Source organism: Rana temporaria, chromosome 5 (assembly GCF_905171775.1).
Source record: "Rana temporaria chromosome 5, aRanTem1.1, whole genome shotgun sequence".
Taxonomy (NCBI): domain Eukaryota; kingdom Metazoa; phylum Chordata; class Amphibia; order Anura; family Ranidae; genus Rana; species Rana temporaria.
This window is the reverse complement of record NC_053493.1, coordinates 321,980,167-321,998,822: the sequence shown is the minus strand read 5'-3', so window position 1 is coordinate 321,998,822 and position 18,656 is coordinate 321,980,167. Positions and strand designations below refer to the sequence as shown.

General features: G+C 43.8%; 1 protein-coding gene across 1 annotated transcript in view; it reads right to left on the bottom strand.

Annotated features, from left to right (window-relative positions):
• The window catches only part of LOC120940997 (lipoxygenase homology domain-containing protein 1-like), a 470,937-nt gene that overhangs the window by 254,268 nt on the left and 198,013 nt on the right, over nucleotides 1-18,656 (bottom strand). The window contains exon 20 of the mRNA XM_040354208.1: nucleotides 5,267-5,399. Coding sequence (XP_040210142.1) covers nucleotides 5,267-5,399 — 133 coding nt within the window. The remainder of the gene's footprint in view (nucleotides 1-5,266; nucleotides 5,400-18,656) is intronic.

The window sequence follows — 18,656 nt, the reverse complement described above, 5'->3', positions numbered from 1 at the left end:
ATATTAAGGCTGGCCGCTAGGTGGCGCTTCCGTTGAGTTCGGCGTAGAATATGTAAATGCCTAGATACGCCGATTCACGAACGTACGTGCGCCCGTCGCAGTAAAGATACGCCGTTTACGTAAGGCGTTTTTTGGCGTAAAGTTAGTCGAACAAATAGCTGGCCTAGTCAATGTTAAGTATGGCCGTCGTTCCCGTGTCGAAATTTGAAAAATGTACGTTGTTTGCGTAAGTCGTCCGTGAATGGGGCTGGACATAATTTACATTCACGCTGAAACCAATACGTCCTTGCGGCGTACTTTGGAGCAATGCACACTGGGATATGTACACGGACGGCGCATGTGCCGCTCGTAAAAAACGTCAATCACGTCGGGTCACCAAACATTAACATAAATGTTTGCGAGCATAATTTGTTCCAGAAACATGCTTGTAATCCAAAGCACTTGTATATCAAAGCATTTTTTTTACAGGGTATAAAAGAGAAGAGAGGCACCTCTAAGGCCCCATACACACCATCAGATTATCTGCAGATTTTTGTCTTCAGATTTACCAAAACCATATAATATGAGGTCAAACCTTAAGAGTTTCAATGTGTATGCAATCAGGCAGGCCCTTGTACTACATGGTTTTGGTAAATCTGAAGACAAAAATCTGCAGATAATCTGATGGTGTGTATGGGGCTTTTAAGTGTAGCAATAAGTTGCTAAATGTTGTACCTTCATTAAATGTAACCATATTGCTACACTTAGAGGCTCCTCTCTTCTCTTTTATACTCAGTTGTGACATGACGCAACTTGTATATCAAGACATTGCTCCTTTATCAAGTCAAAATGTATTAAAAAATTTAGCTTGTCTTGCAAAATGCTCTCAGACCAAGTTACTCTCAATTCAAGGTTTTACTGTACTTTTTATTTTTTGTACCCTGCAAGGTAATGTCATAATGTGCTAGCATGAATCGCATACTAGCACATTATGTCAAACTTACCTTAAAACCAAGCCCTTATTATAGGCTTACCTATAATTACAAGTCAGATATTTAAAGCAGCTCTTCACTGCATCTGAGCATCACAAACCAAAACCACTATTTTAGCCCAGGTTCACACTGGGCTGCGGGAGTGAAGCCGTACGAGGTCAGCTGAACTCGCACGATTTCACTCCCTCTGGTAGTCCCGATTTCAGAGACATCTGTGCAGGTATCTGCACAGATGTCAATGTAAATCGCGGCCCGAAATCGCAAAAAGTAGTACAGGAACTACTTTTTGAAATTGGTGCAGCGCCGCAGATGCGGCGTCGCACCGATTAGGACGGCAATTGACGGCAAATACTGCCAATTTGAGATGCGATTTTACATCTCAAATCGCATCTCAAATCGTACCAGTGTGAACCAGGCCTAATTCATTTTTAATATTCAGAGCAAACTATCCCATCTATCCACTTCTCTATGCTTTATTTTGTTGAGAAATCACTTTAGAAAACAACTCCAAAGCATTTCTGGATGTGGCCATCTTGAGTAAGGGCAAATGATTCATGTATTTCCTTGAATCCATCTGCCCTTATCTCAAATATGCACGCAGGAGAGTGTTCCTAGCTGAGAAAATCCCTCCTCCTCGCCTCCCCTCCTGGGATGTATGGCATCATTTGCCTAGGCAAGAAACCAGGAAGTTGCTGAATTAATGTAAAAAAAAAAGGTTTTAACCCCTTAACGCCCGCCGCACGACTATATATGTCTGCAAAATGGCACGGACAGGCAGATGGGCGTATATATACGTCCCTGCCTTCTAGCGGATGGGGGGTCCGATCGAGACCCCCCCCGCTGCGTGCGGTGGGCGGATTCCCTCGGGGAGCGATCCGGGACGACGGCGCGGCTATTCGTTTATAGCCGCTCCATCGCGATCGCTCCCCGGAGCTGAAGAACGGGGAGAGCCGTATGTAAACACGGCTTCCCGTGCTTCACTGTGGCGGCGTATCGATCAAGTGATCCTTTTTATAAGGGAGACTCGATCGATGACATCAGTCCTACAGCCACACCCCCCTACAGTTGTAAACACACACTAGGTGAACCCTAACTCCTACAGCGCCCCCTGTGGTTAACTCCCAAACTGCAACTGTCATTTTCACAATAAACAATGCAATTTAAATGCATTTTTTGCTGTGAAAATGACAATGGTCCCAAAAATGCGTCAAAATTGTCCGAAGTGTCCACCATAATGTCGCAGTCACGAAAAAAATCGCTGATCGCCGCCAATAGTAGTAAAAAATGTTTTTTTATAAAAATGCAATAAAACTATCCCCTATTTTGTAAACGCTATAAATTTTGCGCAAACCAATCGATAAACGCTTATTGCGATTTTTTTTACCAAAAATAGGTAGAAGAATACGTATCGGCCTAAACTGAGGAAAAAAGCATTTTTTATATATGTTTTTGGGGGATATTTATTATAGCAAAAAGTAAAAAATATTGATTTTTTTTCAAAATTGTCGCTCTATTTTTGTTTATAGCGCAAAAAATAAAAACCGCAGAGGTGATAAAATACCACCAAAAGAAAGCTCTATTTGTGGGGAAAAAAGGACGCCAATTTTGTTTGGGAGCCACGTCGCACGACCGCGCAATTGTCTGTTAAATCGACGCAGTGCCGAATCGCAAAACCTGGCCTGGGCATTTAGCTGCATATTGGTCCGGGGCTTAAGTGGTTAAACAAGCAACTATGATATACTTTCCTATCTATTTACTAATGCTAGCAGCATGAGGATTCCAAATAGTTTTCTGTTTTCAGCACTTCCAGACGACACAGAGGAGAAAAAAAGATTTTTCTTTTTCTTTTAACCAACTGGTCAAATGTTAAATGTTTTGAAAGCACTTGCTATAGATGAGGCTCTTCAGATTACCGTTATGTCTCTGTAAACTCGGGCTTAGCCAGCATATAAATATACAATAAGAGTAAAAGAACGCAAACTGTTTTGACAGGGTTTGTTTAATGGAAGGACATATAAAATGACAATGCCCATAATGTAAAGACTGTGAGCGGTTAAATGTTTCTCATTAACCAAAGATTAAAAATAGAAGAGCGGAGACATTTATAAGTCTCATAAACAAGCAATCAGTATTTAATAAGAAAACTGAAAATAAAGCTCAAACACAATGTTTATGGTAATGGTGTTGTTATGGTTCTCTGCACAACATAAGATGAAAGATAACATGCTGAGTATTTAAATGAATCATATATTCATGGTTACTACTAAATCCAGCCATCCCGGGTTTGTATTGTTTGGGAGGAAGACACAACTTATGGGTTAAAGATAAATACGGATGGACAGGGTTGCTTTAGGTGAAAGGTTAGATTTATAGTTTAAAGAAGAGTTTGGATTGAGGGCTGGGTCGGGTTGGCGGTTAACCTCAAGTTAGGGTTAGATTTATACATTAGGGCAGGGGTAGCCAACCTTAACCACTTGCCTACAGGGCACTTTAACCCCCTTCCTGCCAAGGCCATTTTTCAGCTTTCAGCGCTGTCTGAATGACAATTGCTACACTGTAACCATGTGGCATTTTTATCATTTTCTTCACACAAATAGAGCTTTATTTTGGTGGTATTTAATCACTGCTGGATTTTTTTCTTTTTTTTTACAAAAAAAAGCTTGAAAATGTGAAAAAAAATAAAGGTTTTCTTAGTTTCTGTCAGTAAATTTTGTAAATAAGTAATTTCTCCTTCACTGATGTGCGCTGATGAGGGGGCACTGATGGGCACCGATAGGCTGCACTGATGGGCACTGATGAGGTGGCACTGATGGACACTGATGAGGAGGCACTAATATGCCACACTAACCCCCCCGTTCACACCTAGGCGTATATACGCCTGTAGTGCGACGCCGCTGCAGCCCCGAGACGCCAGAGGGATGATTTAACATGCACCTCTATGGAGATGGTTCATATCTCCACGCCGAACGCTGAACGCCGTACGCCTGCCGCCTGAAAAAAAGTCCCGGACTTTTTTCAGGCGGCTTTCGGCGTTCGGCATAGGAGATGTGAACCATCTCCATAGAGGGGGTGAAGGCTGCATTCACAATCGCGGCGTTTTGTCGCCGCAAATCGCGGTACAAAACGCCGCTATTTGTCGCCGCAATTCGCGGGACAAAACGCTGCGATTTTGTACGCCGAGGTGTGAATGCAGCCTTATGGGCACTGATATGTGGTACTGATGAACACTGATAGGCGGCACTGGTGGGCACTGATAGGTGGTACTGATGGGCACTGATAGGCAGCACTGGTGGGCAGTAATAGGCAGCACTGGTGGGCACTGATAGGCAGCACGGATAGGCAGCAGTGATGGGCACTGATGGGCGGCACTAATGGGCAGCAATGATGTGCATTGATGGGCAACACTGATAGTCAGCACTGACTGGCATCACTAATAGGCAATGATTGCTGCCACTGGTGGGCACCGATTGCTGGCACTGATTGCTGGCACAGGGGCTGTATTGCCCTGATTACATGTCCAGATGTCCCCTGTGAGGAGATGCCACTGATCGGCTCTCCTCGCGACACACTCGATCAGTGTGAGGCGATGAGAGCGCATTACCAGCATTAGTGGACGCGGCTCTTTACAGAGCTCGGGGAAGCGCCATGACCTAGCAACACGGCGCAGCCACCTCGCCATGTTGTGCAACCCCCGCGGGCACGCAAAAGCGCCTATTTTGGGACGACATCCCAGAACAAGAGCCACACCCCAGTGGGCGGGCGGCAAGCGGTAACGAGGTGGTGATCTACCTGAACAACATGAGAGAAGTCAAAGATCGTGAGAGTGAGAGTGATTCAACTTAGGCCTCGTACACACGACCGAGAAACTCGACGGGCGAAACACATCGTTTTGCTCGTCGAGTTCCTTGTGAAGCCGTCGAGAAACTCGACAACCCAATTTTTTCCATTCCCATCAAGGAAATAGAGAACATGCTTTCTTTTTGGCTCGTCGAGTTTCTCGGCGTTTTCCTCAACGAAAATGTACACACGACCGGTTTCCTCGGCAAAAAATATCTCCCAGCAAGTTTCTTGCTGGTTTTTGCCGAGAAACTCGGTCGTGTGTACGAGGCCTAAGATGGAGAGTGGTTCCAAAAATAGATAACTTTAATTTAGGAAGCACCACTTTAGTGGAAAAACGAAAGTATGATGGAACTGGTATTATTACAACTACGTATGGGGACACTTTAAAACTACAGGAGAATAGGACACCAAAAACCTTTTAAACGGTAGCCTGGTCTGCCACTCCAGTTACTTACTTGGGAAAACAGGTTCACCATCTTCCACAACAGGAAGCTCACAGACAAGTTCAGAGTTTCCATGGTTTCTCGATAGCCACCTATTCGCTTCAAATTGATATGTTTTTCTATTTTTCATTTTCTGGAGAGTTACCTGTTAAAACAAAAGTAGTCTGTTCTTTTCTCTGTTCTTAACTTCAATGACAATATGTAGGAATGGACAAAACAAACCATGCACCTCACAATATATTAACCAAAAGTGGACACTGGCCATACTGCACACAGTCAGCCGCTGCAGAAATCCCTGTATTTTCCCAGCGAGGACGGCTTCTCCCACCCCCCGCTATTAGAAGACAAGGTATTCCAATAATCGAGCGAAAGAAATTTGCCGTGTATGGCCGGCCTTATTCAGCTTCATTGAAGGGGTGAGATTAGACCTACAAGGTTTACCCCCCTTCCTGACCAGGCCATTTTTTGCGATATGGCACTGCTTTGCTTTAACTGACAATTGCGTGTTCGTGCGACACTGTCCTTTTTTCCCCACAAATAGAGCTTTTTTTGGTGGTACAGTGTTTATCCCCTTTGCGTTTTTAATTTGTTTTGCGCTATTAACAAAAAAAGACCATCGATTTTGAAAAAAATATATATTTTTTTTTATTTTCTGCTATAAAACATGTCCAATAAAAATTAAATAAAAAAAGTCTTCATAAATTTACGCCAATATGTATTCTGCTGTTTTTGGTAAAAAAAAATCCCAATAAGCATATAGTGATTGGTTTGCACAAAAGTTATAGGGCCAGATTCAGAGACATTTGCCCTGGCGCAGCGTATCAGAGATATGCTACGCCGCCGCATCTTACCTGGCGGAATTTCGAATCCAGGAAGATTTTGCGCCGTAAGTTACGGCGGCGTAGTGTATTTCTCGGCGCGTATTTCAAATTAGGAGGGTAGGGGGCGTGATTCATTTAAATGAATCGCGTCCCCGCGCCCATTGAAATGTGCATGCTCCGTTTTTAAATTTCCCGCCATGCTTTGCGCGAAATGACGTCGCACGACGTCATTTTTTGAACGTAGACGTGAGTTACGTCCTTTCCTATTCACTGACGACTTACACAAAAAAAAAAATATTTATTGAACTTAATTTTTTTCAGCACGTCGTTGTGTTTTACGTCACCGCGTTCTGACACGATCGTTTTTTTAACTGATGGTGTGTAGGCACGACTGATCATCAGTCAGCTTCATCGGATAACTGATGGAAAAATCCATCAGACTGTTTTCATCAGACTAACCTATCGTGTGTACAGGGCATTAGAGTTTGACCTCATATTAGATGGTTTTGGTAAACCTGAAGAGAAAATCCTGCAGGAAAACTGATAGTGTGTATGGGGCTTCAGTGACAATTTTTGGTTACCAGTGACACCAATACAGTGATCAGTGTTAAAACAAATATTTGCACTGTCACTGTACTAATGGCACTGGCAGGAAAGGGGTTAACATTAAGGGTGATCAAAAGGTTAAATGTATTAACTGTAGGAAGTCAGAGATCCGTCCTGACAGGACGTGGAGCTCTGTGTTTACACACAGAGCTCCAAGTCCCTGCTGTGTTCCCAACGATCGCGTGTACCCGGCGGACATCGCGGCCGCCAGATACACGCATCGGCTTCCCAGCGATGCGCGGGACAGTGTTTACCCGCTGCGCGCCCCCAGAGGCGCGCGCGGGTAATGCACTTTAAATTACGTCCAAAGACGTCCAGTTGGCACCTGAGAGAGTTGACTGTTGACGTCCTTTGTCAATAGCGCGGGTCTCAAGTGGTTAAATTAAAGGGCTGCTTTAATGCAACATTTATGTGCTGCATGACGTGTTAATGCAATGCACTAAAACCTTTAGGTGTGAAGGGGTCTAATGAGGTGATCATCTTTATGTAAGCGTCTCCAGAACTGGACAGTGTATTTTAAATGAGGTCTCACTAAACATCTACAGTATATTAGGGGAATCAGCGACTCATTCCTCCTGCTGGTGATCCCTATAGTGATGCCTCCTAGAATACTATTCGCTTTCCCATTGCCTGGTCACTCTGTTTGCTCATATTGCAATCATCTGAAATAAGTACCCCCAACTCTTTTTCTTCTGTAGTGCTGGCCAACACTGTACCCCCCAATATTGTACTCTCTCAAGGGATTTGTTTTCCTTAGGTGCACTATTTTACATTTCGAAACATTGGACTGCAGTTCAATGTCAAAATCAGCCCCAGTTTATTTATCTATTCATGTCTAATTATTCAACTGACTGGCAAATGAGGTTTAATGTTGATAAATGTGAAGTTATGCACTTGGGGGCTAAGAATATGCATGCATCATACATACTAGGGGGGAGTACAACTGGAGGGATCCGTAGTGTTGAAGGATCTGGGGGTTTAATGGCATGCAATGCCAAGCTGCGGTTTCCAAAGTGAGCAAAGTCCTTTCTTGTATTAAGAGAGGTATGGACTCCAGAGAGAGAGAGGGATCATTTTGCCTCTGTACAAATCATTAGTAAGACCTCATCTGTAATATGCAGTTCAGTTTTGGGCATCAGTTCTCAAAAAGGATATTGGGGAACTAGAGAAAGTGCAGAGAAGGGCAACCAAACTGATAAGAAGAATAAAGGAGCAAAGCTATGAGGAAAGATTAAAGGGTCTGAGTTTATTCTCCCTTGAGAAGAGGGATTTTTAACCGATGGACGTGCCTACTAACGATCGTTTTTTTTCAATCGGTTAGGAATCCATAGGTTAATTTTAAAGCAAGTTGGCTTTTTTTTAACCTATGGTTAAATAACCTATGGGGCCCACACACGATCGGTTTGGACCGATGAAAACGGCCCATCAGACCGTTGTTAACCTATCGTGTGTACGAGGCCTATCGTGTGAAAATATGGAATAGACTCCCTCCAGAGGTGGTTCTGGCCAGCTCAGTAGATTGCTTTAAAAAAGGCATGGATTCTTTCCTAAATGTACATAATATAACTGGGTATTGACATTTATAGGTAGAGTTGATCCAGGGAAAATCTGATTGCCTCTCGGGGATCAGGAAGGATTTTTTTCCGCTGCTGTAGCAAATTGGATCATGCTCTGCTGGGGTTTTTCACCTTCCTCTTGATCAACTATGGGTATAAGATTGCGTATATGGGATTGTATTATTTTTTTAGGTTGAACTGGATGGACTTCTGTATTTTTTTAACCTGGCTAACTATGTAACTGTGTAACTATGTAATTAGAGAAGATTGTCAGAAATGCACAGTTTTTTTAATTTTGGGGAAAAAGAAAATATTTTTTTTTCTATAGAGTATGTAGATTTTCTTTCCATAGCAGAAGGACTTTTGAATTGTTACGCCTTGTTCATTTTCTAATGCTCTGCAGGTCTTTACTGTCCATGCACCCCAAGCAGAGGATCAGGCTATGTGCTCATTTGTACACACAATCATTCAAACTGATTAACATCAGAGACATCTTGTGGTCACTTGTGTAATTTCAGCCAACCAAACGAAATCCCCATGCATGGAGTAGGTATTATAGGAGGCTGAAATATTTCATGCAGATTTGTAGGGCAGGAAGAGAAAAGCTTAAATCATTTTATACAGCTGGCAGGAATAATTTATGCTGTTGCTGATCTGTTCTATAAGAAAAGCTGACTAGCCAACTGCAATGTAGGTACGTGTGAGCGTAAAAAGAGAGCCTCTAATAAAGGGAGCCTGTCACCTAAAAAATACAACTTGAATATGAAATAATTCAAAAAATTACAATCATTTCCCTCCAGTGTGTCAGAGATTCATGTGAGACTGTAATATAAAATTGTGTCTGAATATAATATTAACAATTATCCACAGTATCCACAACTCCACACAGCTTCTGTCCATCTTTCCAGAGTGTCAGAGTCTAAGTGCTGGCACACAACATTGTAGGATGCAGTGTGGCATGCAGCCAAGTGCCAGATAACAATATAATGCTGTGAGCAGTGTTAATGTACATAGTCTGCTGCACCATTCACAGCCTAGATGTTGCAGGCAATGTACCGGCAGATATGCCGTTAGATTATTGTGCTTAATGAGCTATAGAGTTCAATGCACACTACTAGAAATATTAAAAATAAAAGGAGCCAAACTGTTGATTGACACTGTTGATTGTTTAGCATCGGCAGTATAAATTTACAAAGTAAAATACAATATGGGCTCTGCATAGAAACCAATCAGCTTCCAGTTTTTTTGTCACAACTTAATTTAGCAAGCTTAAGTTAGAAACTGATTTTGCACTTTCCAGTTTTAGTTAATCAACCCTTATAATGTCACAGCCAGTATTACAGTATGATTTTTGCTTAATTTGTGATTGATTTGCTTTAAAACGTAAGTTCACCTTAAAGGCTAAGTTCATCTTTTTTTTCTTCAAAATTTCTTCTAAATTGCAGCCCCCCCCCCCCCCCCATATGTTAGGGTGACCAGACATCCCTGGTTTCCAGGGACAGTCCCCGGATTGATGACACTGTCCCCGGACCAAGTTTGTCCCCGGTTTTGTCCCTGGATTGGATTTGAACAGAGACTGGGGCAATTTTAAAGACAGTCAGTGCAGAATAAAAAACAAAAAAATCTGAATTACACATCCCAGCTCCGCCGCTCCTACTAGCTTAGGTGGGTGTATTTTTTTCCATTATCTGTGCCCCTTTCTGATGATCATGTGCCGCTCGCATGTTCTTCCACCTTGGCTCAAGTCCTGGCCAGCCGCCTGCCTGCTTATCTTCTTGTTTTCCCTGGCGGAGTGATCTTCCACCACTTCCCACCTAGTAGTAGCCAGAGCCCGGAGAGTAATGCCCCGTACACACCATCACTTTATGTGATGAAAAAAAATGACGTTTTTAAAAACGTCACTTTAATTGACCGTGTGTGGGGGAAAACGTCGTTTTATGTCTTCTAAAAAACGACCAAAAAAAATTGAAGCATGCTTCAATTTTATGTGTCGTTTTTCAAAACGTCAACTTTTACTTCACAGAAATTGACCGTGTGTAGTAAAAAACGTCGTTTAAAACGACGTTTTTTCACCCGCGCATGCCCAGAAGCTAGTTATAAAGCGAGCTTCAATGGAAAAACGTGGTGAACGTAACCTCGCTTTGCTACAGCATTGTGAGAAAAACGATGGTGTGTAGGCAACTTCGTCTTTGAAAATTGAAGTTTCAAAAACGTCGTTTTTTACTTCACAGAAAATGTCATTTTTTTTCATCACATAAAGTGATGGTGTGTACGGGGCATAAGACTTAAAGTGATTGTAAAGGATCGTTTTTTTTTTTTAAATAACAAACATGTCATACTTGCCTCCACTGTGCAGTTTATTTTGCACAGAGTGGCCCCGAACACCAACTTCCGGAGTCCCTCGGCGGCTCTCGCGGCTCCTCTCCACATCATATAACCCCTCTAGGAATAACGATCTCCCAGGGGGTTACCTTGCAGGCCTGCTCTCGAGTCATTCATTTGGCGTCAATACCCGCCTAATGTATGACTCGGCCCCTCCTCCTTGGTGCCCACATCATAGGTTTTGATTGACAGCAGCGGGAGTCAATGGCTGCACTGCTGTCAATCTAGCCAATCAAGAGCTGGGACCCTGTGGAGAGAGAGACGACGTGTCCCCGCCAAGGGAAATTTGAGGGCTCAGGTAAGTAAAACGGGGGGCTGGTCACTGCAAGGTGTTTTTTCACCTTTAATGTATAGGATGCATTAGGGTGAAAAAACACGAGGGTTTACAACCCCTTTAAAAGGCTGTGAGGTGGGTAGTGGCAGCGATGGGCAGAGAGTCGCTGATTGCCGCCATTACTAGTAAAAAAAAATATATATATTTCCCCGGATTTTATTTTAAAAATCTGGTCACCTTACCATATGTACCTATATAGCATTCATGTAATTGTTTTGCAAAAATATCAAAGCTTTCCATTAAATCTACAGACACTTACTTCACTGTCCTCATCCATGTTTCCAAACCTATCCATTCGTAATGCCTTACTTCCTGCTCAAAGTATGGGTCATGACCAGGGCCGGACTTACCATTGGCCTTGACTGGGCTCAAGCCCAGGGGCCCCACCCAATAGGGGGCCCCCTTTAAAAAAAAAAAAAAAAAAAAAAAAAAATTTTTTTTTTTTTTTTTTTTTTTTTTTTTAGGGGTCCGGAGGTCCCCGGAGGCCCCCAGGGCCCCGGACGGCAACCCCCCTTTTTTTTATTTATTTTTTTGTAAAAAAGTTTTTTTTATATATTTTTTATTTATATATATATATATATATATATATATATATATATATATATATATATATATATATATATTTTTTTATTATTATTATTAAAGGGCCCAGGGGTCTCCAGGGCCCCGGACGGCAACCCCCCTTTTTTTTATTTATTTTTTGTAAAAAAATGTTTTTTTTATATATTTTTTATTTATATATATATATATATATAATATATATATATATATATATATATATATATATTTTATTATTATTATTATTATTATTATTATTAAAGGGCCCAGGGGTCTCCAGGGCCCCCGGATGGCAACCCACCTTTTTTATTTTTTTATAAAAAAAAAAAAAAAAATTTTATATATATATTTTTTTTTAATTAACCTCTTCCATACCGGGCAGTTATACACACCTCCATACCAGGCCTATTCTGGCACTTCTCTCCTACATGTACAAATCATAATTTTTTTGCTAGAAAATTACGCAGAACCCCCAAACATTATATATGTTTTTTTAGCAGACACCCTAGGGAATAAAACGACGGTCATTGAAACCTTTTATCTTGCACGGTATTTGCGCAATAATTTTTCAAACGCCTTTTTTTGGGAAAAAAATTGTTTCATGAATTAAAAAAATTTAAAAACAGTAAAGTTAGCCCAATTTTTTTGTAAAATAGGAAAGATGATGTTACACCGAGTAAATAGATACCTAACATGTCACGCTTTAAAATTGCGCACACTCATGGAATGGCGCCAAACTTCGGTACTTAAAAATCTCCATAGGCAACGATTTGAATTTTTTTACAGGTTACCAGTTTAGATTTACAGAGGAGATCTAGTGCTAGAATTGTTGCTGGCACTCTAACGCACGCGGCGATACCTCACATATGTGGTTTAAACGGCGTTTACATATGTCGGCGGGACTTGCGTGTGCGTTCGCTTCTGCGCACAAGCTACCGGGGACAGGGGCGTTAAAAAAATAAATTTTTATTTCTTTTTTTTTTTTATATATTTATTTCTTTTTTTACACTTTTTTTTTTAATTTTTTTTTTTTTTTATCACTTTTATTCCTATTACAAGGAATGTAAACATCCCTTGTAATAGGAATGGTGTGTGACAGGTACTCTTTATGGAGAGATGTGGGGTCAATAAGACCTCCCCCTCCCCCCACATCTCTCCTCCAGGCTGGAAACCTTGAGATCGGTGAAAAAAAATTCACCGATCTCATGCTTGTGGTTGCTTAGCAGCCGCAATCGCGGCTTTGTTTACTTACGGGACCCGGGCGTGACGTCATCACATCGCGCCCGGGTCCTCCGACGGTCATAGAGATGACTGGTGACCATCTGGTCACCAGTCATCTCTATGCTTCCTGCGAGCGCCGGACGATTCGTTCTCCGGGCCCCCGATGGCACGGGAGAGCCCGGAGAAGCACCGGATGGCGGCGGGAGGGGGGGGATGTCCCCTCCCGCCGCCTGTAAGAACGATCTAGCGGCGGAACCGCCGCTATGATCGTTCTTACGTTGTGCAGAATCGCCGGCAGTTTAGAAGGATATCTGAATGATGCCTCTAGCTGCAGGCACCATTCAGATATCCACCCGGAAAGCCCAGGACGTCATATGACGTCCACTCTGAACGGCAGAAGTTCTTTGTGGACGTCATTTTACTATGGGCCGGTAGGGAAGTGGTTAAAGGGCTCAGAGGTCCCCAGGGCCCCATGTGGCAACCCCCCCTTTTTTTTATTTTTTTTATAAATGTTTATTTTTGTTTATTTTAATTTTTTTTATTAAAAGGCCCAGGGGCCCAGAGGTCCCCAGGGCCCCCGGGTTTGGCAACCTCCCTTTTTTTATGTATTTTTTATAAATGTTTTTTTTTATTATTATTAAAGGGCCCAGAGGTTTATTTTTTCTTTTTATTAAAAGGCCCAGAGGTCCCCAGGGCCCCGGATGGCTACATATATTTATATATATTTGTTTTCTTCTTTATTTCTTCTTTTTTTTGTAAAGGCCCCAACGCTACTCAATTTCAGGCGGCAGCACCCCCACCCCCCCTAGGTTCTCTGCTTCAGGGGGCCCATGCCTTAAGCTGTGCAAGGGGCCCCAAAATTCCTGATGGCGGCCCTGCGCATACCTCCCAACACGCACGGATTCTGTGGGACTTTCCCGCACAGACAGCTTCTTCCCGCAGTCCCGCAAAAGGGTTAATTATCCCGCACTGCAAGAGGAGGCAGCACGGAAGCAGGAGGAACCGGAGCGGTGTGTGGAGGACTGTGGCTGCTGAAGGGAAGAAAGCCGACAGCCGGGCTAATGACAGTCTGTGGCCCCGGCTGTTGGCACAGGTGAGAGGCACTCCCCCCCTCAACAACTGCAAAATCCCCCCCCCCCCCGCTCAACAACTTTAATGCGCTCCCCCCCGCTCAACAACTTCAATTGGCCCCCCCCCCGCTCAACAACTTCGATCCCCCCAATTCTCGGCTCCAGGGGGCCCCTTCAACACTCAAGCCCAGGGGCCCCCACCACCCTAAGTCCTGCCCTGGTCATGACACAGGAAGCCCTGCCAGTTTTTCAGGTGGACCTGATCGGACCCTCCAGTCCCCTCTTTGGATTGGCAGATGTCAGCAGACATGTGTGCTGACACCCGCCGCTATCCGATCCAATCCTGCCCGCAAAAAAACAGACGGATGGTGGTTCTATTTTCCATCCGTCCAGTGGATATGATTAAATGGCATCGGATAGAAAAGCACAGGCGGTCCGTTTCCATCTGATTTCCTAATAGAGGAGAACAGGACTGTGTCTATGTTCGATCTGCACAGCGGGGATCAGTTGAGCAAACCCCGCTGAGCAAGCGTATTTTGTTAGACATAGACGCCCACGTGAAAGGGGCCTTAGTAGTAGTTCAGAAAGCTACAATGTATTAATGTTTGTTTCCATTCTTAGCCGTTTCTGCTGATCAGTGCCGAAATAGCTGCTAATAGCAGCTCTAATACACAGGCCAGGACCTCAGCTGTCAAACTAGCAGCAGGTTCCAAAAACTATACACACATGAACTTTTTTCAGGGGGGGCATCATTTTAAGGTCACCCATGCTCTGCCCCTTTTGACAATATAATTTTTTGAAGGAGGTTACAATTATGCCAGTGCATGCATTTCCCTTGATTCAGGGCTCCTGTAATGTGTCTGAATATTTCAACTCAATGCATGAGTAAATGAAAATATGAAAAGTCACTGTTATCCTCACTCCTGATGCACAGATGTTCAACAATAAAGCTACAGATAATAAGTCAAACACACTATTATCTGATACTAAGACATCACACAATATATAAACTAGCCAGGTAAATGACGAGGAACAAGTAGTGTGTTTATCTGGCACCCAACAAAATTTTCAAAGCACTTGTATTTTGGAGAAAAGATTGCTTAATATCCTTCAATTTCAGAGGAGGCTTGCAGGAAGTGTAGTTAAGTTCTCAAATGTGACTGCTCAAAAAGAGATTTGATTACAAAATCATTCAAATTGGTAGAATAAAAACTGTGTCACTACAGCTGCATTAACCTTCTGCAGGCATCTGCTTATAGAATGAACAAATATTGTATTTCTCATTACATTAGAGGAAGTACAGTTCTAAATCTGGCTCACAGGGAAACTAGAATGGTTTTAGATCAATTTTTTTTTGGTTGCTTTTTTAGGTTCATATATTTTCAAACTGTTTTCTTTTATCTGTTTGCACAATCTACAAACAATGTTTGTGTTAGGCCTCATACAGACCGGCAAACATGTACGATGAAACCGGTCCGCCGGACCGTTTTCAGCGTACATGTCTGCCCGGAGATTTCTGTATGATGGCTGTACACACCATCATACAGAAATCCGCGCGTACTCGATACGCGGCGACGAGGCCGCGCCGTCGCCACGACGATGACGCGGCGACGTGCGCGGCCCTGGCAGTTCAATGCTTCCACGCATGCGTCGAAGTCATTTGACGCATGCGAGGGATGGCGGGCGCTCGGACATGTACGGTAGGTCTGTACAGACGACCGAACATGTCCGACGGACAGGATTCCAGCCGGCATGTTTCTAAACATGTTTAGAAAAATTTGCCCGCTCGAAAAAGGCCCGGCGGGCAAATGTACGCTGGAATCCTGTCCGCTCGGCTGTACAGACGACCGAACATGTCTGCTGAAACTGGTCCGCGGACCAGTTTCAGCAGACATGTTCGGTCGTCTGTACGGGGCCTAAGAATTACGTTTTTAATATATGACAAAGGGTTGCCAAAGCTCTAGAGCAGTGGTTCTCAACCCTCTAGTGCTGTGACCCCTTGATAAAATTTCCCAAATTGTGGGGACCCCTAGCAGTAAAATTATTTTTGTAGCGTGGGTTGTCAGCACCCAAGGCAAGACAAGTATTTTGCGCCCCTAACCCACATACATTTAGCGCTACCTTTTAATGGCAACTATAATCACAGGTAATGTAACGCACTGTGTCTCCGGCTTCACTGTGTCTCCGACTTTGTGGTGTCTCGTAGCAGTGACACCTATGCCGAAATCAGGAGATAGGGTCTCCTCCAGCACCTCCCACTTCACATTTCTCACCAGTCACCTGACCTCTAGTCTTTGGCCCCCAGCCATGTCGTGAACTGAATTGGCGCCTGCAAAGAGGCTGAGTGGGTGGCTGCGGGCTCCAGGAACAACCCAGCTGGGTGACCACAGGCTCCAGGGATAGCCCTGCTGGGTGGCCACAAAAAGGCTGGGAGAGTGGTGTGAGCTTCGGGAACAGCCCAGGTTTCGGTGACCCCTGGCAAATCATCATTCGACCCCCGAGGGGGTCCCGACCCCAGGTTGAGAACCACTGCTCTAGAGGTTAGCAAAAATGCAGCAAAGAAGCAGCTCTATTTGTCTGATTGGAAACCCAAGGCTCAGGCATCTGATAAGAGATGAAATTCTTCTCTGATGGCTCATAGGGGGCGTGTCAAACCAAGGCCAAGCCAGGCCACATAGCTGTATTTCTGCACAAACACCTGAGCACACATGTGTGCATAGTTCTGCTAACAGAAATGTGCACAACCGAGCGCAGGTAAATTAATGTGTCCATCTTGTGGCGCGAGCATGGGCTTGCCTGCTTTTTGGAAATCATAGTATCAAGTGGGCTATTTAAGGCAGAGATTTGCAGGACTCCAGTGCTGAGTGATCTTTATCTATAGCAGTGGTCTCCAAACTGCGGCTGGGGGCCAGATGTGGCCCATGGCTTGCCTTTATCTGGCCTTTGGGGCACTGTTCCTCCCACTGATACGAGACATTATTTTACCAACTGATATCAGCAATGGTGCACCATTTCTCCCACTGACACCAGCAATGGGGCACTATTCCTCTCAATGACACCAACAATGGGCCACTTTTCCTCCTAATGACACCAACAATAGGCCACTATGAAAAGGTGAAAAAGGTATGTTAGGATAAACCAGGTTCTCTATGACAACAACCATATTTTACTATGGCCACAATCACTTTCAATTGAAATAAAAGAACCATTTGGCTGTGTCTGCCCTCCAGGCCAAAGACTCACGTTCTTCCCTGTCACTACCAATTCCTGCACAACAAAAACTTCTTACTCTGCATCTCTGTTTGTTTTTAGAATTTACACTGTACTCTATGGGACTGCACTAGTTTGCACAGATGAAGGTCAAATGATGAATGGCTGCACTGAGTGGACTGGGCTTCCTGTCCATATATCCTTCAGAAGATGGGTAAAATGGGAGAAATTCTTGAGGAATCTTGGTGACTAGGCATTCATTTTGCCTTGTTACAAATCTGTATTTTGTTATCCCTTACTACAGGTTATGTTTTGGGAATTTTTCTCAGATAAAATAGCTGTCCTAAACTCTAAGCCATTGATATTGTTTTAAAGCACTGTGGCAAAATCAGCCGGAAGCTGGGCCCCCTCCTCCTTCCCCCCGTCACCGGGCCATTCACAAAGCTCAGCGGGCTTCGCACATGCGCAGTAGGAAACGGCTGTGAAGCTGCAAGGCAAGATGCTGATATGGCGGTGGCAGCACCTGAGAGCCGATTGAGAATCAGCTCGGTTGAGGACACCGCTGGATTTGTGGACAGGTAAGTGTCCTAATATTAACAGTATTTGTAGCTGCTGACATTTGACACCTTTCAGGGGGGAGGGGGGTGCAGATACCTGTCTAAAGACAGATATTTGCACCCACTTCCGGCCACAGTCTCGGGTAAACTGCGGGCATGATGTCACCTCCCGTCACCTCCCGTCCCCCGTTGTGTTCTGGGAACACTCGGCTCCCAGTACACAGCGGGAGCCAATTGGCAGGCGTAGCGCGACTCGCGCATGCGTCGTAGGGAACCGGGCAGTGAACCCGGAGCATTTCACGTCCTGGTACGCTTCCTGAAGACGGTTTAACTGAAACGTGACGTCGAGGCGGTATCCGAGCGCGCACGCATAGCCACACACTTCCGGTCTCACTGGTTGATGGACAACTAGCGGTGGAACGCACGCTAGTGGACCAGGACGCGGCCATCTCTTATCTTGTCTTACTATCCCCACCACCTACAGCCTCAGTGCCGGGAACGGGCACCAGCAACAGTAAGAGGCCATTTGGCATTGTAATTTTAACTTTTGTATATTAAATGGTTTTACACTATGGTGGTATCTCTTCTCCTTTCTTGGTACACCATTTGCTGCAATCGCTGACATTGGAATCCAATGAGACCCTGCTGATCCTCATTTAAAACAAGCCTGATTGACCATATTTTAAGTAATCTGGTCAACACCGTGTGGTAAGGAGCCATCCATTATTATTCTGGTGACCTATAGGTGAAGGCGGATCACTTCTATCTCGCACTTTGGCTATTTTGAAGATTCACAAGCACTTTAGCATTTGCACTTTTCCCTGTGATTTGGGATTGGATTATTTGCATTTTGCACCTGGACTTGATACAACACTGGATCCATTTTGCACTTAACTATTTATTTGCTGGACATTCTTTTAAAACATTTTTTTTTTTTTTTTTATTTATTTATTTTCCACGGCATTTGGCACTATTGTACTTATAGAGTTTAGACTATAATCTGTTTGGTTTTTCACATAGATTTGGGCACACAGTTACACTGTGTACTACTCAAACGCACATTGTGACACGCATCCACTATTTTGAT